Here is a 23,788-nt window from a genome sequence, read left to right on the forward strand (position 1 = left end):
TTTCCTGGTTGTAAAATGTTTTAATAGTTGGCCTAAATAAAGTTTGACAAAACAAGCCATGTATGATGTAGAGGATCATTGCACGATTTAAAACACTGAAATATCTTCTCAATAAACAAAAATATTGTACATTCAGATGTTTGAAGCTGGTGTACAAAACCTAAAATAAAAGACGCAAAAACTGAATTTAATGGGAAGCAAAGAAATTGCACACCTAAAACAGATCTGCTTCTCAAACCTTGCTTTCAATGAGAATGACGGATCTCTCTCACATTTCTATGTGAATTTGGTCAGGTGGCCTAAAAAGTGACATACTGCAGCTTTAATAGTGAGACCCTTCCATACAGACTGGAAAATAACATGACAAATCATGTCTAAACAGACGTGTGTGTGTTAGGAGTTGGTCTCACATCACAGCAAATCACAAACCATTAAAAAAAACAAAAAAGTGTGTCAATAATCCTTATGTCCGTGCTTTTACAGTAAGCATTGGTCTCGGTCTTACACCACTGAAATGGGAAACATCCTTCCCAACAGAATAAAATCATATACATTTTTCTGAATTAATAAAACACGTTCCTATTGTTGCTGTACATGTGTGTGCACGCTCAGCATATCAATACATACAGGCAACTAACCAACATAAAGGAAACACCAACATAAATTATCTTAATAGGGTGTTGGGCACGAGCCAGAACATCTTCAATGCACCTTGGCATAGATTCTACAAGTGTCTGGAACTCAATTGGAGGGATGCTCCATTCTTCCACAAGAAATTCCACCATTTGGTGTTTCGTTGACGGTGGTGGAAAACTCACTCGCCACTCCAGAATCTCCCATAAGTGTTAAATTGCGCTGAGATCTGGTGACTGAGACACGTCCTTTGAGACCTCTATTTCAGTCCCAGAACTCTTCTAGCCTAGGCAGCCCAAATAACCACCATGGGATGTTAATTGCTTAATTTACTCAGGAACTACACCTGTGTGGAAGCACCTGCTTTCACTATACTTTGAATCCCTCATTGACTCAAGTGTTTCCTTTACTTTGGCAGTAACCTGTACATACGCCATAGATGTGTGAATGTATGTATGAAATAGAAGTCCCTACACAAGACTATGTATAGTAGTTATGTATGACCAGCCCATGTCAACAGATCAGTTACAGTGTGGTTATGCAGTGATAATCTATACGCTGTGTGTTAGTGTGTGTCCCCAGTATGGGCTATTTAGCAAGTGTTCCAATACAATTGCTGACGTTGAGCCACAGCCTTGTAGAACGGTGTAATCCAGGGTTCCCCAACTAGCAGCCCACTGTGATTTTATTTAGCCCCCCCAAGTTCTGAAAATTACTATTTTAAATTGTTGACCATAAGACTGTTAAAACACCAGCCAATCAGCTCCAAGTTTTAATTTTGGAAATCTGTCCCACAATATTCCCAGGCATAATACAGAGATATATGTGATCATATACAAACATATGCCAGGTTTGAAATGATTATGTTTTAGTCAAATATATTTGTTTGGGCTTCTTGCGGTCAATTTGCAGTCAACAAATGATTTGTAATTATGTTAATCCGCTCATGAAAAATCATGCCATGGCTTAATCTAGTTGATGATCCCTGTTGTAAACCAAGGTCCATTAAAAACATGTCACAACCTTTAGTCCTACTGGTGTCCTCTTACAAGGAAAGAGCAGGGGGTTAAAGGATGAAGTGAGAAATTACTCTGAACAAGAAAACAGTTCAGTTCTATCTCCTTCCCTCCTCAACATTTGCCTACTGAATGGGGTCCCAACTCCTACCATCCAAGAAGAATGAATGCCAGAATTCCAGCCTAACTCCATGTATGGAGCCATTGATTCTAATGGTGAGAGATCCGTGTCAACTCAGCACCACACATCCGCAGAAGTAAGAACTGGGGAAACAGCATGTCTTCTCTACTGTCATGTTTTCAGCTTGCTGTCCATCTCTACGTGTGTCTGCATGTGGCTAGGCAGGTCCTGTAGAGACAAGGGGGAGACAAGGTACTGAAATATTGACAATAACCCCCCTCTCTTCCTTATATACAAAGAGCTCTCAAATTCTGCATTTCTGACAGAATAATCTTCTGTAATAACAAGATCTGTAATTCAGGCAGAGAGTCTTGTAGACAGACAGGTTGACTGTTTGTCTTTGTTCATCAGTCAACCTGTCTGTCTACAAAACTGTCTGCCTGTCTCTTACCAGGTGGGAGGAGTCTTGTAATTCAGGTAAACCAAGCAGCTACTGTTGGTCTTTGTCCATCAGTCAATCTGTCTGTCTACAAACCTGTCTGTCTGTCTCTTACCAGGTGGGAGGAGTCTTGCGTGGCGAAGGCGGCGTCGCAGTTCCTCCAGCGACACCTGAAGGTCTGCAGGTGCGGGTTGCTGTGGTCGGTGAGCAGGTGCTGCAGGAGGTGCTCCCCCATGCCAAAGATCAGCGAGCAACCGTGCCACTGCACACAAAGGTCAGGTCAGAAAATGACCTGTCAGACAAAACGATAGGAAATATTCTGAAGGTAAATCCCAGCGTGTTTCTCTTACCCAGCAGCGGTAGTTTTGCATCAAGTTGAGTTTCACGGCCTGGACGGTGCCATCGTAGCAGCCTGTGTAGATCTACATTGCATCAGGAGAGAAGAGTAGTTTATTGTCCACAACTTCTCTTTTCAATTTTGTAAATTCTATCAACTGTACAATGTATTCACAGTAGTCCCCTTTCCAATGTACTGAATGTAGATGTTGTTCATATTGCCTCTAGGTCCACAGGCAGGAGGGTTGGCTTCTGGGCTGACTAAACAAGCTCACTTACCACGCTCTTATGGATGGCCATACACATCACCATGTCATGGTGGCCCCCGTACACCTGCAGCCGGTCGTGGGACTGTGGAGAGAAAGAGGGGTTGAGTGAGGGAGGAGAGAGAGAGAGAAAGAGAGGATCGCAGGACAGAGATGGTTCACCATATTATATTGTGTGTCTGTTCTTTTATTAAGTGTGTTGCACTTTAAATCAAGTATGAGCGAGACGGACGGACGGAGACCGAGAGAGACCGAGCGAGACAGATGGAGACCGAGAGAGACAGACGGAGACCGAGAGAGACCGAGCGAGACAGACGGAGAGAGAATTGGCCACTAGTCTAGAAAAATCTTCAGCCCCTGGTGTTAGTCTCCACAATTCAGAGGTTAAATCCCTACTCTTCACAGATGACCTGTGCCTGCTGTCCCCTACAGCACATGGCCTACAGCAGAACCTGGACGTGCTAGAGCAGTACTGCCAGACCTGGGCCCTGGCAGTAAATGTCAAAAAGACTTAAATAACGATTTTCCAGAGAAGATCCAGATCTCAGGGAATTAGACCAAAGTTCTCAATTGGTACAAAATATATAGAGTACTACATACACTACAATTACATAGGTTTAAAAATAAGCTCAACTGGACACCTTAATGAGGCAGTGAATGAACTGAGAGAAAGTACACAGGACATTCTACGCTATTAAAAAACAAATTCAAATTGAAAACACCTATTACAATTTGGCTAAAACTAATCAAATGTGTCATTGAACCAATTGCACTTTATGGCAGTGAGGTCTGGGGTACTCTTGCAAAACAAGATTTCACCAAATGGACAAACACCCAATTGAAACCCTGTATGCAGAGTTCTGTTTTAGAGACATCTAAAATACAGTGACCGCCTCTCATATCATTACATTTACATTTAAGTCATTTGGCAGACGCTCTATCCAGAGCGACTTACAAATTGGTGAATTCACCTTATGACATCCAGTGGAACAGCCACTTTACAATAGTGCATCTAAATCATTTAAGGGGGGGGGGGGTGAGAAGGATTACTTTATCCTATCCTAGGTATTCCTTAAAGAGGTGGGGTTTCAGGTGTCTCCGGAAGGTGGTGATTGACTCCGCTGTCCTGGCGTCGTGAGGGAGTTTGTTCCACCATTGGGGGGCCAGAGCAGCGAACAGTTTTGACTGGGCTGAGCGGGAACTGTACTTCCTCAGTGGTAGGGAGGCGAGCAGGCCAGAGGTGGATGAACGCAGTGCCCTTGTTTGGGTGTAAGGGCCTGATCAGAGCCTGGAGGTACTGCGGTGCCGTTCCCCTCACAGCTCCGTAGGCAAGCACCATGGTCTTGTAGCGGATGCGAGCTTCAACTGGAAGCCAGTGGAGAGAGCGGAGGAGCGGGGTGACGTGAGAGAACTTGGGAAGGTTGAACACCAGACGGGCTGCGGCGTTCTGGATGAGTTGTAGGGGTTTAATGGCACAGGCAGGGAGCCCAGCCAACAGCGAGTTGCAGTAATCCAGACGGGAGATGACAAGTGCCTGGATTAGGACCTGCGCCGCTTCCTGTGTGAGGCAGGGTCGTACTCTGCGGATGTTGTAGAGCATGAACCTACAGGAACGGGCCACCGCCTTGATGTTAGTTGAGAACGACAGGGTGTTGTCCAGGATCACGCCAAGGTTCTTAGCGCTCTGGGAGGAGGACACAATGGAGTTGTCAACCGTGATGGCGAGATCATGGAACGGGCAGTCCTTCCCCGGGAGGAAGAGCAGTTCCGTCTTGCCGAGGTTCAGCTTGAGGTGGTGATCCGTCATCCACACTGATATGTCTGCCAGACATGCAGAGATGCGATACGCCACCTGGTCATTACCAAGCCCTGCAAGCATAGAAAAGAGTCCCCTCATCCAAAACCTTCTGCCCCAGCTGTGCCCTGGACACCGTATGTGAATTGATTTCCCCCCATCTTTCTTCAGAGCTCGTGCTGTTAGGTGACCTAAAGTGGGACATGCTTAACACCCCGGGCATCCTACGATCTAGACTTGATGCCCTCAATCTCACACAAATTATCAATGAACCTACCAGGTACAACCCCAAATCCGTAAACACAGGCACCCTCATAGATATCATCCTAACCAACCTGCCCTCAAATACACCTCTGCCGTCTTCAACCTGGATCTCAGCGATCACTGCCTGCCTCCGTAATGGGTCTGCGGTCAAACGACCACCCCTCATTACTGTCAACCGCTCCCTAAAACACTTCTGTGAGCAGGCCTTTCTAATTGACCTGGCATCCTGGAAGGACATTGACCTCATTCCGTCAGTAGAAGATGCCTGGTTAGTCTTTAAAAGTGCTTTCCTCACCATCTTAAATAAGCATGCCCCATTCAATAAATGTAGAACCAGTGAAAATGTTGCCTGCTACCAGCAGAGCCTAGCATAGCATTATGCCATGATAAACTTACACAAATGCTTGTCTAGCGTTGGCTGTAACGCATATTTTGAAAATCTGAGATGACAGTGTTGTTAACAAAAAGGCTAAGCTTGTGTTTGAATACATTTATTTCATTTCATTTGCAATTTTCATGAATAGAAAAAGTTTCCAGGGGTATTTATGTCCGCTGCGTTATGCTAATTCGTTTGAGGCTATGATTACGATCCCGGATCCGGGATTGCTCGTCGCAAGAGGCTAGGTAAAGCCCCGCCTTATCTCAGCCCACTGGTCACCATAGCAGCACCCACCCATAGCACGCATTCCAGCAGGTATATTTCACTGTTCACCCCCAAAGCCATATTTTGCTCCTTTGCACCCCAGTATCTCTACTTGCACACTCATCTTCTGCACATCTATCACTCCAGTGTTTAATTGCTATATTGCAATTATTTCACCACTATGGCCTATTACCTTACTTCCGTTATTCTACCTCATTTACACACACTGTATATAGACTTTGTATTGTATTATTGACTGTATGTTTGTTGATTCCATGTGTAACTGTTGTTGTTTCTGTTGCATTGCTTTCCTTTATCTTGGCCAGGTCACAGTTTTAAATGAGAACTTGTTCTCAACTAGCCTTCCTTGTTAAATAAAAGGTTAAAAACATATTTAAAAAAAATCAAATCCAGCTGGTCCTGGGGTTACGTTCACAAACCTGTTCTAATAAAACAAATTACAACACAATCAAAACTACATTACTTATTGGGAAACACAAGCACAAAGCAAAATGCAGTGCTATCTGGCCCTAAATTGACAGTACTCCGTTGCTAACTATTTGACCATGGTTACTGATCAAAACCTTAGAAAAACCTTGACAAAGTACAGGCTCAGGGAGCACAGCCTTGCCATTGAGAAGGGTAGACAGGAATACTTAGCTCCCTGTAAAGGAAAGGCTTTGCAACCACCACACCACAGCAGAACAGAGCTGCATTTCCTGACAAAACGTCAAAAATATAAAACAATTAGATAGTGTCATTACCCCAAATTTGAAACCCGTATTCAAGGTTTCAAAGACCTCTCTGATGAGAGTAGGCAACCTGTCCTGTTGGGGGAGGACGCAGAGAGCTGTGGGTTGGCAGCGCACTACATTGCTGCCTGCCATAAGATGAGGGACAGTGTCAGACAGACCAATCAACCTGTACATGTCCTCTACTGTATGCTTATTGTTATTGTATGGTTATTTTGACCCTTGGTTATTGTTGTTACTGTTGTCCCGTTGACAATTTTGATTCTTTTATTTTCATATTGTAAATATCCAAAGCTTTGGCAATATGTACATTGTTACGGTATACCAATAAAGCAAATTGAATGGAATTGAGAAAGAGAGCGAGAGACAGAGAGCGACAGATAAGCTAGTAATCTGAGTGAGTGGATGAAGCCATTAAAGGAGAGTAGGATGAGGCAGACCCACCTGTAACTCGTAGACACGCACCAACTTGTCCAGGCAGGCTGTCACCATGACCTTCCCCAAGATGGCTAACGCTGTGACTGCGTGGCTGTGACCCTTATAGATACGGACCAGCTCACCAGTCTACACATGGAAAGACACACAGGGAGCGAGGAAGATGTCAACCAAAAAGACTGAAATGAAATAAATCAACTGCAACCAGAGATTGTGACTGTTCCGTCATACGGGAATGAATGTGAAAAAGGAAAGTGATGGGAGGGGTTAGACACTCACGTGGATGTTGTGGGCGTGGACAGACGTATCACTGGAGCCGCTGAAGACCAGGTCATTCACCACCTGACATCAGACAAATGGTGAAAGAATGATCATACCTGACAGGCAGAGTCAGAGTTGTCCGTTCAAGACCACCAACAAATTAACGTTACATTAACATCACAAGTGTTAACTCTAGTGTCCAAAATGAGAATAAAACACCGATTGCATCACATTCAGACCACTACAGGAGAACAAACCCTGAAATATGCCATATCAGCGTAGGAATGCTGACCCGGGATCAGGTCCCTCCTGTCCATATGGTCTAAGAGGGAAATGTGTTCTCGGTAAAAGGTCGGGGTTGACTCCCCAATTGACTGAATTCAAATGGAATTGACCCCTGACCCAAGGACACAGTGGTGACACACGATAAGATTACTATTTTAGATCATATCAACTACCCGACTCCTCACCTTCATACAGAGGACGGTCTTAGTGTGGCCCTGCAGTGAGCGCAGCAGCAGACCGCTCTTGGCGTCACGTACGCTGATGGTGCTGTCGTAAGAGCCCACTAGCAGCACCCGCCGCGCTCCCTCCTGGGACGTGCCCAGGCAGCTCACCCCCCGTGGGCCGTGGCACTCAAACACATCCAGCTGCCTCTGGGTCTGCAGGGGAGAGAGGGAGGGAGAAGGAGACGAGGAAGAGAACAACTGTTTGTATCATATTCTGATCCAAGCTATAATTAGGAACTACCATGTTGAATAGAGGGACCTATCAAAGCGTCTCAGAGAAGGAGTGCCGATCTCGGATCGGTTGTGCCTTTTTGATCGTAATGGAGAGAGAATAAAATCATATGGATAAGCGGGACCTGATCCCAGATCAGCACACCTACTCTGAGATGCGTTATGATTTCAGGACCTGGACTCCAGGCTTAGACACACTCACCTTGACCTCAAAGCTGGCCACAGATCCATTTGCCAGGCCTACGTACAGGATGTTCCAGTGAATGTGCAGACACAGCACCCGGTCGGACAGAGAGATCTGCTCAAGGCACTTCTTTGACTGAAGAGGGAAAGGAGGAAGATGAGGACCAGAGATACACAGCAGGGAGAGGGGAGGTGATGTATAGGAAGATGAGGACCAGAGATATACAGTAGGGAGAGGGGAGGTGATGTATAGGAAGATGAGGACCAGAGATATACAGTAGGGAGAGGGGAGGTGATGTATAGGAAGATGAGGACCAGAGATATACAGTAGGGAGAGGGGAGGCGATGTATAGGAAGATGAGGACCAGAGATATACAGTAGGGAGAGGGGAGGTGATGTATAGGAAGATAATTCTCAAATCAAAAGATGACCCATTACACATAATACATCATAATGACAGTGACCAGAAATATACAATTTAAATAACGCCCCCCTTCCCCCGAGTCAAAACTTTGAAGAAGCACCCCGTCCGTCTTTCTGGGTATGTTTTTATTCTGTACAGACTTCCTTCTTCCCACTGTCAATTAGGTTAGTATTGTGTAGTAACTACAATGTTGTTGATCCATCCTGTTTTCTCCCATCACTAGGGCTGTCCCCGGGGGGGAATTGGTCGAGCAAGAGTCGTCCTGTTCTTTCAACCAATCGACTAGTCAGAATGTTTTCCATATATAGACAGACATCTTATGTGCTTGAATAAAACCAACTACATATGCACTGAGCTTGTCTGATGCTTTAAGCACATATGAAGCACAGTGAAGGCACACCACAGCAAGTGTTAATTGCTCTCTCTGTGCTGAAGCTGCAACAATTTCATCCATTTAGTTCCTTACTTGTTTCTGAATGAAGAGTTGTTACCATAATCACTAATTTGTTCAGGAAAAACATTCCCTATTCCCTCAAACCTTGCTCTCTTTACGTGAAACAAATACGCATGGCATGCATGTGACCAATAGGGCCTGACCTACAGCATATCATTATCACATCGATAAACAAACACCAAAAAACAAACACGTGACAGCAAAATGGATGCGGAGGATGTGAAAAAAAACCCTTGAAACCCGGAGAATGTTTACTGGTTGCTCAGGGGGGAAAAAAGGAAGTCAGATCTGTGGGAGATATTTGACTTGGTTGTGGAAATTACTGGAGATGAAGAATAAGGAGGGTATAGGAAACAGGCGTTGTGTGAGTAGTGTCCCAAGCTGTTGCTGTTAGATTACAATATTATTTCTTCTGACAATTTGGAACAGTGTAAACACTAAGTGTACAAGAGAGTCATAAAAACATATTTATAATGTATAAAGCCTTTATTACAGCAGACTAAAAACAGCTGCATGGATTTGTGAATTGCGTTTTACTTTTGTTTAGGCCAATTATTCAAAGCTCCCTTTGGTTATTTAATTTTTAAACTAAAAATGCTTGATTGTATTTAAAAACGTGAATGTCTCGTATGCTGTGTGATGGAATTAACAAATGATCCAGTAGCCTATATATTGAAATATAGGCCTAAGTAAGTTACGGTATTAAAGACTAAACAGGATGCTCCCTGAGGCCTACAGCTCAATGGTGGTTATACAAGGCTGCTATACTAAGCCTACTAACGATAACGGCATTACTTATTACAAAGATCATCATCATAATAATAATAATAATTGTAACAACAAGAAAAAGGAGGCTATAAGAGTTGTGTGCATATTAAGTGTGACAAACTGGTGCTGTTAAATTACCATATACCCTTTCTGTCTGCTTGGAAAAGAGAAAACACTCAATAAATAAGTAATATCAGTCTGCCGTAACAATTTTTAAAAAGCCTTTTTGGATTCGCTAGCGTCCCACATATCCCAGAGGGGTTAACTGACTTGCCTAGTTAAATACATGTAAAATAAACCATTTGCTATTATGCACATAGCAACATAGGGAAAGGTGCCAAATCTACAGGGCACTGAAGATCATGTTTCAGAACCGCGGACAGCGAACATATCCAACACGGGAGAAAGCACATTTGATATATGTGTGGCACCATTATTTTTTTACATAATATAACTCACATACAATTTCAGTACAACATGTCTTAGTGATGGACTATGCCATCCCTGTGGCCTCCACAATGGACTAGTCCACTGAGACAAGCGCGAATCAGACAGGTGTCTTATACAACATAAAAAATAAACATTGCGACTGCTCGACTAAAGAAATCTCGGTCAACCAACAGCCTATCGACCAAACAATTGACCAGTCAACTACCTATTGCAGCCATTAAACGCTCTAAAAGTTTTAAAGTCACCATTGGCCTCTTGGTGAAATCATGAGCAGTTTCCTTCCTCTCCGGCAACTGAGTTAGGAAGGACGACTGTATGTTTATTGATACACCACCCAAAGTGTAATTAAAAAGTTCCCCATGCTCAAAGGGATATTCAACGTCTGCTTTTAAAATGTTCTACCCATCTACCAATAGGTGCCCTTCTTTGCGAGTCATTGGAAAACCTCCCTGGTCTTTGTGGTTGAATCTTTGTTTGAAATTCACTGTTCGACTGATAATTGTATGCGTGTGGGTGCAGAGATGAGGTTGTCATAAAAAAAAAAAACATGTTAAACACTATTATTGCACACAGTGCGAGTCAAGACATTTCAGCTTTCATTTTTTATTAAATGGTTAAAAAAAAGTTTCTAAAAATATTATTCCACTTTGACATTATGGGGTATTGTGATGTCATTATGGGGTATTATGTTGTCATTATGGGGTATTGTGGATAGGCCAGCGACCGAAAATATCAAAACCTAATCAATTTCAAATTCAGGCTGTAACACAACAAAATGTGGAAAAGGTCAAGGGGTGTGAAAACTTTCTGAAGGCACTGTGTGATGAAAGGGGTGTGGTACCTTGATGCTGAAGCAGCGGATGGTGAGGTCACTGGAGCCGGTGTAGAGACGTGCTGGCAGGCCGGGCAGAGATGACACCAGCAGGCAGTTGATCTTGTTGGTGTGGCCCTCAAACACAGCTTGGCACGCTTTGCTCTGAACACCCCAGGGACAAAAATACAGTATCTCAGCATTGTAAGCCTGCCTGTTAGTCAAATCAATTTTATATTGTAGAATAATAGAAGACATCAAAACTATGAAATAATACTTATGGAATCATGTAGTAAACAAAAAAAGTGTTAAATCAAAATATATTTTATATTCTTCAAAGTAGCCACCCTTTGCCTTGATGACAGCTTTTTACACTCTTAGCATTCTCTCAACCAATTTCATGAGGAAGTCACCTGGAATGCATTTCAATTAAAAGGTGTGCCTTGTTAAAAGTTTATTTGTGGAATTTCTTTCCATCTTAATGATTTTGAGCCAATCAGTTGTGCTGTGACAAGGTAAGGGTGGTATACAGAAGATAGACCTATTTGGTAAAAGACCAAGTCCATATGATGGCAAGAACAGCTTAAATGAGCAAAGAGAAATGACAATCCATCATTACTTTAACTTCTTATTGGCAGGTGGGACGGTAGCGTCCCACCTGGCCAACATCTGTTGAAATTGCAGAGCGCGAAATTCAAACTACAGAATTATAAATATTTAACTTACATAAAATCACAAGTGTAATAGATCAAAATAAAGCTTAACTAATCCAGCTGCTGTGTGAGATTTCAAAAAGGCTTTATGGCAAAAGCACACCATGCGATTATTTGAGGACAGCACCCCGGCATGAAAAACATATTTCAACCAGGCAGGTGCGACACGAAAGTCAGAAATAGCGATATAAAAAACGCCTTACCTTTGATTATCTTCTTCTGTTGGCACTCCAAAAGGTATATTGAAAATAGTGGTAGGCCAAATGTCTTTTTTGTGGGGGGTGGTGGGGTTGTCCTCAGGGTTTCACCTGCCATGTCAGTTCTGTTATACTCACAGATATCATCTTAACAGTTTTAGAAACTTTAGAGTGTTTTATATCCAAATCTACCCATTATATGCATATCCTAGCTTCTGGGCCTGAATAACAGGCAGTTTACTTTGGGCACGCGTTTCATCCGGATGTCAAAATACTGCCCCCTACCCCAGAGAGGTTAAGACATGAAGGTCAGTCAATCCAGAACATTTCAAGAACTTTTAAAGTTTCTTCAAGTGCAGTCGCAAAAACCATTAAGCACTATGATGAAACTGGCTCTCATGAGGACCACCACAGGAAAAGAAGACCCAGAGTTACCTCTGCTGCAGAGGATAAGTTCTTTAGAGTTACCAGCCTCAGAAATTGCAGTCCAAATAAATGTTTCACAGAGTTCAAGTAACAGACATCTCAACATCAACTGTTCAGAGGAGACTGTGGGAATCAGGCCTTCATGGTCGAATTGCAGAAAAGTAACCACCACTAAAGGACATCAATAAGAAGAGACATGCTTGGGCCAAGAAACGCGAACAATGGAATGTCCATTGGAAATCGGTGGAAATCTGTCCTTTGGTCTGATGAGTCCAAATTTTAGATTTTTGGTTCCAACCGCCATGTCTTTGTGAGACTCAGAGTAGGTGAACGGATAATCTCAGCATATGTGTGGTTGTCACCGTAAAGCATGGATGAGGTGGTGTGAGGATGCTTTGCTGGTGACGCTGTCAGTGATTTATTTAGAATTTAAGGCATACTTAACCAGCATGGCTACCACAGCAGTCTGTAGTGATACGCCATCCCATCTGGTTTGCGCTTAGTTGGTCTATCATTTGTTTTTCAACAGGACATGACCCAACACAACACCAGGCTATGTAAGGTCTATTTGATCAAGAAGGAGAATGATGGAATGCTGCATCAGATGACCTAGCCTCCCCAATCACCCGACCTCATCCCAATTGAGTTGGTTTGAGATGGTTTGGGACCGCAGAGTGAAGGAAAAGCAGCCAGCATGTGTGGGAACTCCTTCAAGACTGTTGGAAAAGCATTCCAGGTGAAGCTGGTTGAGAGAATGCCAAGAGTGTTCAAAGCTGTCATCAAGGCAAAGGGTGGCTACTTTGAAAAAACTCAAATATTTGTTTGTGATTTGTTTAACACTTTTTTGGTTACTGCATGATTCCATGTTATTTCATAGTTTTGAAGTTGCACCATTATTCTTCAACGTATAAAACAGTACAAATAAAGAAAAACCCTTGAGTTAGGTTTCCAAACTTTGTACCAAACATATGACAAACCTTTGTTTTAGCAAACATGTGTTTTGAGTTACCTTTCTAACTAATAAGCCATGTTAGAGTTCAGACTTCCTGCAATTACAATGTGGGTAGGTCAAAACATTGAAAAACAATCCACCAAATCTATTAATTTTAAAATGTTGATTACTTCTCCTTGCCATTATCAATCACCTGAGATAATAAGACAAGATGTGAAATTTTGCTAACGTATAACGGGGGTCTCTGGGTCACCGGTTGTCAGGGGGGGGGGGGTCTTAATTGTCAGCAAGGGGGTCCCTGGGCAAGAAAATGTGTAAGACCCCTGTACTATACACCTGTTAGATACGCACCACTAGGCAATATGCTCGTGCTGTGTTATCCCCTGAACATGTATACAGGAAGCCCCCATGGATCTGGAGGTCATGGACGGTGCCAGTGTGGCCCTCGAAGCTCCCCAGAGACGGCTCCTGCTCCTCAGCCACGTCGGCACACTCTGAGGGGAGAGAGATACAGGGTCAAAACCAGGAAACGGAGCCATATCACAAACACTAGTTATGGAACAGACAGAAACTCGTACACCGTGTAGATTGGCCTACAAACAGACAGACCTATAATACACTCACTCTGCGCGGCATTAACATTCAACGTTTATGACTAATTGACAAATTTTCATTTCAGCCCAAAAAATGGTGGAAGTGGACATATGAAGCAGGTAACTCACTCTGGGGACTATGTTTCTCTTTCACAGTTACAGGTGGTAACTTCATTTTGCTGGGGAAACAGAAACCACAAGTATTTCACATTAGGGGGGGGCATTGCATTCAAAAGAGGATTCTAATGCAACAATGTGGGTTGATACTCTGATAACATAACGCCTGGAAACACTATAACGACTGGATACACTGATCTAGCAATTACCAAACAATTTAGCTTCATTACTGTTATTGATACCTAGGTCCTTGTTTATTATTGTTTGTTCCTTTATGGTAAATGTACAGTAAAGAGACTAACCCGTAGCTGGTGTCCTTTAGTTTGATGTCCTTCTGGTCCTCCTTAACCCTGACTGTCTGGGTACCGCTAGAGTTCACCTCCACACACACAGACCGAGGTGGGGCAGGAGAGGTGGAGGGGAGCTGTGCGGGAGCAGGGGTGTGTGGAACAATGGCCTCCGGCTCCTCCTCGACGTCCGAGTCATCGATGGCGACGACGTCCATGTTGGATCTCGGCTGGCGCTCTACAGTGACTGTCTCGACGTAGCAGTCGCTGTCTCCTTCGTCACCCCCTTTACCCCCGTCCTTCTCCTGCCCCAATAGAGGGTCTTTCCGCCCCTGTGCGAGGTGGACAGAGGTGAGGGTGAGCCCCTCTTGGTCCTCCCAGTCCTCTGAGTCACTGGTGGTGGAACTGGCCGTTGAACTCTGGTCTTGAACGTCTTCCTGCTTTGACTTGGTCCTCCTGGTGGCCTTCTCCTTGCTCTGCCTTCCCCTCAGCTGCGTGGTGCTGGTAGACAGTGAGGTGGAGCTACCCACCACCCTCTGCTGGCCGAGTGTCGCAACAGCAGGTGGTGTAGTTGCAGGAAGGGTCACTGTGGTGGAAGGGGGTTTGGCGGGTATGGGGATGGGTAGAGGTGAGCGAACGAGGACAGGGGTGGTGGAGCGAGGGTTCACGAGGGGATAGGAAATGACAGGACTGCCCGAGGGGGTGGTGCGAGACTGGCTGTTGAGAGAGGCAGGCTCTTTTTTGACAGGCAGGCTCACTGAGGTGGAGGGGGTGGGGTTTAGGATGGGTATGGCAGAGGGGGTGGAGTGGTAAGCCGGGGTGAGATTGGGACAGGGCGACAAGGGTGCCGCAGAGGTGGGCCCAGTGGGGGAGGGGATACGGAGGTTGGACAGAGGAAGGAGTGAGGGGTGTTGGATAGGCACCGAAGCTGCTGCCACTGCCCCTTGCATCCCCTGCAGGATCTCAATACGCTTGGCTCGGAGACCATTAATCTCTGTGGTAACCTGCAACACAGACAACAAAAGTGAAACCGATGCAACACTTCATCTATTCATCCTCTATACCAGGGTCGTTCCTATGTGTATCTTAATAAAAATCCAGGTAGAACCTCCGTTTCCTTCCCTTTCATCCCCACTGATCACAACCCAGGTCGATGTCGTGAGCATCGCGGGCGTAGTACCTGCTGTTTGACCAGTAGGAGGCGCTGCACCTCTGTGTAGGCGACCTGCAGGGTGTTGCGGGCCTGGATCAGGGAGGTGTCTAGGCTCTGTAGGGAACCACTCAGCTCCTCCTCCATCAGAGACACAGCTAGCAGCTGGTCTACCTGGACATTCTCTACAGAACAGGGAATGGAGTAAGTCTGGATGTAACAACCACACAAACAAAGTGTGAACCTCAATAGTCTAATGTGGGGGTCTTTACCAGTCTCATCTCCATCAGCAAAGACTGGAAAACACAGGACATGTCAAAGCAATATACTGGGGAGTGTCTTTCCCCTTCCCGGTTCAACAATACTGGGGAGTGTCTTTCCCCTTCCAGGTTCAACAATACTGGGGAGTGTCTTTCCCCTTCCCGGTTCAACAATACTGGGGAGTGTCTTTCCCCTTCCCGGTTCAACAATACTGGGGAGTGTCTTTCCCCTTCCAGGTTCAGTTCAACAATACTGGGGAGTGTCTTTCCCCTTCCCGGTTCAACAATACTGGGGAGTGTCTTTCCCCTTCCCGGTTCAACAATACTGGGGAGTGTCTTTCCCCTTGCCGGTTCAACAATACTGGGGAGTGTCTTTCCCCTTCCCGGTTCAACCCTACTGGGGAGTGTCTTTCCCCTTCCCGGTTCAACAATACTGGGGAGTGTCTTTCCCCTTCCCGGTTCAACCCTACTGGGGAGTGTCTTTCCCCTTCCCGGTTCAACAATACTGGGGAGTGTCTTTCCCTTCCCGGTTCAACAATACTGGGGAGTGTCTTTCCCCTTCCCGGTTCAACGATACTGGGAGTGTCTTTCCCCTTCCCGGTTCAACAATACTGGGGAGTGTCTTTCCCCTTCCCGGTTCAACAATACTGGGGAGTGTCTTTCCCCTTCCCGGTTCAACAATACTGGGGAGTGTCTTTCCCCTTCCCGGTTCAACAATACTGGGGAGTGTCTTTCCCCTTCCCGGTTCAACAATACTGGGGAGTGTCTTTCCCCTTCCCGGTTCAACAATACTGGGGAGTGTCTTTCCCCTTCCCGGTTCAACAATACTGGGGAGTGTCTTTCCCCTTCCCGGTTCAACGATACTGGGGAGTGTCTTTCCCCTTCCCGGTTCAACGATACTGGGGAGTGTCTTTCCCCTTCCCGGTTCAACAATAATGGGGAGTGTCTTTCCCCTTCCCGGTTCAACAATAATGGGGAGTGTTTTTCCCCTTCCCGGTTCAACAATACTGGGGAGTGTCTTTCCCCTTCCCGGTTCAACAATAATGGGGAGTGTCTTTCCCCTTCCCGGTTCAACAATACTGGGGAGTGTCTTTCCCCTTCCCGGTTCAACAATACTGGGGAGTGTCTTTCCCCTTCCCGGTTCAACAATACTGGGGAGTGTCTTTCCCCTTCCCGGTTCAACAATACTGGGGAGTGTCTTTCCCCTTCCCGGTTCAACAATACTGGGGAGTGTCTTTCCCCTTCCCGGTTCAACAATACTGGGGAGTGTCTTTCCCCTTCCCGGTTCAACAATACTGGGGAGTGTCTTTCCCCTTCCCGGTTCAACAATACTGGGGAGTGTCTTTCCCCTTCCCGGTTCAACAATACTGGGGAGTGTCTTTCCCCTTCCCGGTTCAACCCTACTGGGGAGTGTCTTTCCCCTTCCCGGTTCAACAATACTGGGGAGTGTCTTTCCCCTTCCCGGTTCAACAATACTGGGGAGTGTCTTTCCCCTTCCCGGTTCAACAATACTGGGGAGTGTCTTTCCCCTTCCCGGTTCAACGATACTGGGGAGTGTCTTTCCCCTTCCCGGTTCTTTCACAGTGCAGGTAAAGGAGGGGAGACAAGGAAAGAAAGACACTTCGGACTATTGAGATGCACTCACAGAACCACACCGACTGACTATGGAAATGAGTTACAAGTGATATGGAACATGGAGCAAAGAAAAAAATTGCCGACGTTGACATACCTCTATTGCAAAGTTATAAATCATTGGATTCTAGCTTGAAATATACTTATTCATGTTAAACATACCAGAACTTGGCAATTGCTTTACATAAGAAACGTATAAGAAATGTATATGTTGGGGGTCAAGGAAGGGCAAAGAGGAACTTTGTGTAAGGAAAGTTAGTGAGAAAAAGGGGAAGAGCAGAAAGTTAATATTCTGCTCAAACATGCTATTGTTGAATATAAATGTATCTAAGGAAGGAGGCAAAGGGCAACAGTCTAGTTTCAGTTCTTAATAAGGCAGGCCAGTTGCTGCAGAACCAGCCTAAAGACAATCTGATTACAGTCCTCTCTCTCACACACTTCCATGAGGGTCCTGACAATACCAGTAAGAGGAGCCTACTGTGTTTGACTAACAACAGAGAAGGACCGTCTTAGACATGCAAGGAGATGACTCCGCCTACTCGAAAGGTATAAATGTGTGTGCTTGTGTGACTTGTATGTTGTGTTTGCAGCTGAAGCACTCAGTGGATTGAATAAACTTGGTTTGAGCTGTGCCAAAACTGCTATTGCAGGGACGGTGGGCCAACCCTCCACATGGGCGGAGATAGTTCAATTAATCTAATTCCGCTCACTTTGCAGTGCTTGTAGTCATGGCTACCCATACCCCAGGCACCGGTAATGGACCCGAGTAACAACAATACAAGCAAGCCGAGAGGTAAATCTGACAAATACATTTGGCGGTGAAAACGCCAAACCTTGTTCCCAATGCGGCTCATTTGGCCATGGGTGGTGCCGGAGCCCTCTGCACCGGCTCATTTGGCCATGGGTGGTGCCGGAGCCCTCTGCACCGGCTCATTTGGCCATGGGTGGTGCCGGAGCCCTCTGCACCGGCTCATTTGGCCATGGGTGGTGCCTGAGCCCTCTGCACCTGCTCATTCCGGGGTAAGTGCAGCTGTTCAGACATTTTTTTCACTGACTAGTGAGCAACAGCAAGCACTCCTGAAAGCAGCCGGAGTTGGAGATAACGCAAATGGGTATTTGGTCTATGTGCGGTCGTCAAATTGGCTGAATTTATGACAAAATCATTAAGTTCAGTGGGGTTACAGGGATAGAATCTAAAGCTATGCAATTACTACCCATGCTCTTTACAATAGGTCCAGTGACAATACCGGGCTCATTCTTTATGGTAACCGGGGTAGAACCGATTATAATGTAGACACAGAAGTAACAATATGGGCATATTTCAGGAAGGAGGGTACCACAAATTTTAAATGACAACTTACCGCTGTTTGATATAATCTTTTGCTTTTTCCCACTCTGATCCACACCAGAGGTGTCTAACAAGTCACTATCCTGAGACAAAGGCCGAGGAAAAGAGAAGGGTGAACACCAGCTGGCACATTTGTTAACATCAATAGACTTGAAAGAGGCGGGAAAAGTAGCAGCCTGATTGTCTAATAACTCCTCCCCTTACCACTTTCCGCTTCTTTTTCCTCTTTGTATTCAACTGTCTCTGCTCACTGTCCACTCCTGCCTCCCTGTACCGCTCTGGTTCAGTCTTCACACATAAAGACTGAGGGGCTCGGGATGACCTGCTATCCCGCAGCACAGTGCTAGGCTGCTCCGATCCCAGCGTCCGAGCCTCTGACGGTTGCTCTCTGATGACATCACTAGCAGGCATTGCCTGTGGGAGAGAGGGAGTGGGTAGGGCTGCAGGGGGCGGGGCTCCGTCGGGGAAACCAGACTCCCATTGGAAGCCCTCTGTTAGGGGGAGGTCCTCGTCTTCGTCCAGGGCCAGGCCCTCTGGGTCAGAGAGGGGGTTCACCAGTTCAATGCCAAACCTGCAACATGAAACCATTACCTTCCAATTACAGATAACATTGTAGTGAGTAACACAGATGCATGTTCCCAGGGCAACAGTCGAAAGAGACAGTTTGATCTTATCTTAGTCTTAAACAGCATTGTTTAAAAAAAATACACAGTTGTCCAGAATAATCTAATTGCTTTCCTGGTCATGGACTAAAAACCATCCATTCTAAATGAAGAATATCCATTGAAAGTATGTTTTTGTCCAAGACAAGACATAACCTGGGTTTAGTAAACCAGTCCTAAGTGCTGCCCTCCCTCACCTGGGCATGCCTTTGACTTTCTCCTGCTTCTTCCGGTTGGCCTCCTGGTACATCTCCCTCCAGTTGACCTTCCTCTGTGACCCCGCGGAACTGAGCAGCTTCTTCAGTGTGGGTTTGAGCCCTGCCCCTGTCCCCGTCTCCTTCTCTCCCTCGCCCTTCCTTATCCGGCGAGCTGCATTCAGGTTAGGCTCGTGGGCTCCGGGCTTGCTGATATGTCGGGTCAAGTCCCTCTTCAGAGAGGTAGGTCGTGGAAGGGTGCTCAATCGGGGCACAGTTGAACCTTCCTGAGGATTGGTTTGGCTGCTAACCGGAACGTATGTGTCTGAAGCCAATCCCTCACCTTCCTTGGTTGGTTGTGAGTTACTGGTTTCCTCTACCTTGGGGTATCGGGTTGATCTTCGTTTAGCTTGGTTGCCAGGGAGAGGCAAAGTTTCACTTGAAGCCACAGATCTGGTAGTGCTAACCTGTGAGGACTGCAGGGAGGTGGTGGTGGAGGGGAGGCTTTTGAACTGGCTGACTGGGGAGTTGGGAAGTGTGGCTGCCTCTCCACGCTTGGTCCTCTGTGTCCTTCTGGTTAGGCCCTCCTCGGCCTCTGCCCCCCTGCAATGGCCTCGAGTTGTGGTGAGAGTCGGGGTGACGGAAGAGGCTCTTGGGGGCTCCCTCACCCCCAGGGCTCTCTGGACCTGACGTAACATCACAGTGACGTCCACGCTCCGTATCTGGCCCTTGTCGCTGTCATCCTGACCAGAGGGACCTGAGCTGGAGGTAGCGACGGGGGCAGTGGTACTACCAGAGAGTCTCTCCCCTGGGCTGAAGATGATTGCTCCTTTTGGAGGTAGGTGATCACTAGTGAAGTCCATATCCTGGGTCTTTCTGGGTGCCTGCCCATAGAATTCGTAACCCAACTGGCTGGTTTTAGGCCACCTCAGCTGGCCTGGTGGTAGCGTCACAGGATTTACTCCGGCTCCTCTAAGGTTCTTATGAAATGTGTTGGGCCTGCTAGCTTTGAAGCCCCTTCCTCTGACACTAGTGCCCAGGCTCTGGATGTCAGGACTGCCAGAAATTGGAGGATTGTCATCACTGCCAACTTGATGGGGCTGGGACAATGTGGACTGGGTGTGTTGTTCACTGTAGAGGTGGCATGTTCCACCTGGGGGTCCCCTAAACTCTGGCCAGGGAGGCTGAGCTCCACTCTGCCCCTGCGGTGTGGCTGGCTGACTAGGAGGCAGAGACTTGAGTTTACAGGCGAGCCGGTTCTCCTTGTTTTGTACCATCTTACCACTGAGTGGCTGTGATGTCTTCTGCTGGGGTTTCTTCTCGTTGTAAAGTTTTTTTGGTGTTTTCGATTTAGCTATTTTTAGTTTAGCTATTTGCGGTATCCATTTCAGTGCTTGTCCCTTTGGCTGCTTGGGACATTTCCGCATGGGAGCTTTCTGCTTTTCCGGGTCTTGCTGCGCTTCCATTTTTAGATTTAGTTTCTTTTTCTTCCTCTTTTTCTTTTTCCTATGTTGGAAGACAAACGGAATGACGTTCAAAATGAAGCCAGTAGGGATTTAACAAACGGCATCGGTTCCTGGTTCAAATTTTTAAGAAATTAGTGCGTTGGCCCGCTGGGCCCAAACCGATCCAAATGTAGCATGGACCCAAGGCGATCCAAATGTAGCATGCATCGGTCAGAACATCGATACAAACATTACGAATCACCGGTTCATAATTTTTGGGTTTATCTTTACCTGTTTTTTTTTTTACCTTTATTTTACTAGGCAAGTCAGTTAAGAACAAATTCTTATTTTCAATGACAGCCTAGGAACAGTGGGTTAACTGCCTGTTCAGGGGCAGAACGACAGATTTTGTACCTTGTCAGCTTGGGGATTTGAACTTGCAACCTTTCAGTTACTAGTCCAATGCTCTAACCACTAGGCTACACTGCCGCCCTTCCAAAAATACCTCCTCTTTTGTGACAACTGTGTCCTCTCCTTCATTGTAGAACTAAGCAAGTGATTGTGTTGACAGTCATTGATCTACAAGTCATTTGGCATCAACCCCAGGCAATATCAGTAGCATAGTCAAACAGTGCTCAGCTTCGTGCGCTGACCAACAAGAGGTAGGCCTATTCCTGATCATGCATGTCACCTTGAGCATTCAAATGTTTGTTAAATGGCTTGCGCAACATTGTGCTTTATTAGTTGAGTAACATCCAATGTCATTTGCTAGGTTATTTTTTAATCAAGTGTGCTGTTGAAAATTGTGTTTTACCGGAATAAAAGTATTTAACCCTTTCTTAACCGGTTAATGGGGGTTGTTTATTCGACAACGGACCAAAATGTGCATCCCTAGTCATATCCTTAACACACACACACAGAGAGAGAGAGGACCAGCTCATGAGCTCTTATCAGCTCTAGATTTTCATTTAGAATGGAAAATGTGTTAGTGCAACAAATGTTAGTTCATCGAATCGTAATCCTATCAAATGGCATCGATTCATTCCTTTAATCAAATGAATCGCACAGAATCCTTTAAACTGAAATGTATCATATCCCATGTATCAAGATAATTTTGGAATTGTCTTGAAAGGAAAGATGCACATCCCTAAAAGAATGGCTTATTCACTAAGCAAACTCTAGTATCTCATGTCTTGTACGACAAAGACAATGTAGTGTATGTAGCTGCTTTATATCAAGGAAGCTGTAATAATTTTTTCAACTGGCACAACAATTTACATTTTACCAAGTACTCTCAGATCTCCTGTTGTTTAAAATGAAGAGATAATGTAATAAACATGGAACTCACTCCATCTTATGCAGTTCTTTGTTCCTTTCCCTGACTTTGGAGAGCAGCTCTGCGTCAAGGTCTTGTTCCACATACATAGGCTTAGTCTTCCGTGGCGGGTTCTTGATCTTGTCTCCGTGCGACTGGGTGGAGATGTGCTCGGCGTACTCAGTCAAACCCTGAGAGGACACTTTGCACACTTTGCACCAGTGCCTACAATCCCTGGGGAAGAGGAGGGGTGGCATATTTCTCTAGTCCTGGTTATGCTTTCAAATGTTTGTTAAATGGCCACATTTATTTCTCTAGTCCTTGTCATGCTTATTTCTCTAATAGTGATTATTTATTTATGAACTTTTAGTTACTCGGGGCAGCCCAATTGAGACCAGGGTTTCATTCCCAATGGTGCCCTGAGTGGAAAAATGTTCTCACAACAGGAAGAACAGTTGATATTACAATTAAAACATAATGCATATCAACTTAATATCAGGTCTAGAAATGGAAATTAGACGCTGTGTGGAACTAACCACTACCAAGTAATAGAGTCTGTCTTTACACTTGAAAGCATCATTTTTTTGTAGGGACGTGGTACTAAGTATTACAGACATGTCTGCATTAAGATAGGTTACTCAGTTCACAAAAGACCTGTATGGTTGGGAATTGAATCTCACCTGCCCTTCACATTCTCAAGCTCTCGGTGGTGTAGCATGCTCTGCATGTGCTTGTGTGCATCCTGTAGGATAGTTAGGAGAGGAATTTAAAAAAAAATCTGAACTTGAATAACATCTCTCAAGACATGGCAATAGTGAAAAATGCCAATCAACAGCATGCAATTGGCTTCAGCCTGGAATCGCTAAACCAAATCACAGTATCTATGACACAGTAGCCAATATTGTATGGACAATTATAATTTGTTATCATCTATAAAATACTGTCTAGCAACAAGTAATCCAGTTGAAATATGGTTATACCAATAATACGATTGATCTTACATTTTTCAGGTAGACCTTGCGACATAATATACAATAGCAAGACACCTCCACCTTCACGCTTGGGGTCTTCTTAGTCGGTGTCATCTCTGGAAAGGGAAAATGATATGCAGCACATTTTGAAGACAGCGAAGGAGCTAATGACAGATTCAAACCTAACTACCTTGTTATGATTTAAAACTCCAAAGACAAGGCTTTTTACAACGTAAAGATTTCCTCGTCTTTGGAGTTATGAATCACTGCCTACCGTGCAATTTCTTACCACCTGGAGCCAACAATATAATATTTGAGTGTCTGTGAGATGGTGTGTCATGACAATCAACCTATCCAATACACACTCACTTACAATTTAATTTACAAACAGGTAGATGCAAACAATGCATTATATTGTTAGCTAGCTAGCTCTTTTTAGCATTGTATTACTAGTGTCCGTTTGTCAAGGTTTATATAGCTAATGTTAGAGGTTGGCTAGCTAGCTAGCTTCGTTTGCAAAATATGACAAACACGTTTTCAAAACATTCTCAAGATACCAGGACCACAGACATGTTCGTTTATGAATTGTGTAGAAACATACATTGCAGTGTACAAACCATACTTACCTCAGGGAGTTTTTTGGTATATTATTGTACTCAGCAAATCTCACATGGCCAATTTGATCGCCATGCTTGTGGTCCACAAAACACCCGACCACTGCTGATCCACCTCGTC

At 45.2% G+C, this 23,788-nt stretch overlaps 1 protein-coding gene across 1 annotated transcript; it reads right to left on the minus strand.

Annotated features, from left to right (window-relative positions):
- LOC135506154 (zinc finger protein 106-like) lies at positions 1 to 23,786 on the minus strand. The gene is made up of 20 exons (XM_064925619.1): positions 23,680 to 23,786; positions 23,084 to 23,169; positions 22,763 to 22,824; positions 22,116 to 22,316; positions 19,326 to 20,828; positions 18,671 to 19,037; positions 18,480 to 18,549; positions 15,257 to 15,411; positions 14,092 to 15,080; positions 13,802 to 13,851; positions 13,431 to 13,573; positions 10,822 to 10,956; positions 7,904 to 8,020; positions 7,432 to 7,623; positions 6,980 to 7,042; positions 6,710 to 6,829; positions 2,825 to 2,896; positions 2,560 to 2,631; positions 2,325 to 2,471; positions 1 to 1,998 (listed from the first exon to the last, which is right to left on the minus strand). The coding sequence occupies exons 2-20, from the start codon at positions 23,165 to 23,167 to the stop codon at positions 1,942 to 1,944; spliced, it is 4,599 nt and encodes a 1,532-aa protein (XP_064781691.1). The 5' UTR covers positions 23,168 to 23,169; positions 23,680 to 23,786; the 3' UTR covers positions 1 to 1,941.
- Positions 23,787 to 23,788: the final 2 nt, after the last annotated feature.

The sequence above is a fragment of the Oncorhynchus masou genome, chromosome 19 (genome assembly GCF_036934945.1).
Source record: "Oncorhynchus masou masou isolate Uvic2021 chromosome 19, UVic_Omas_1.1, whole genome shotgun sequence".
Classification (NCBI taxonomy): Eukaryota; Metazoa; Chordata; class Actinopteri; order Salmoniformes; family Salmonidae; genus Oncorhynchus; species Oncorhynchus masou.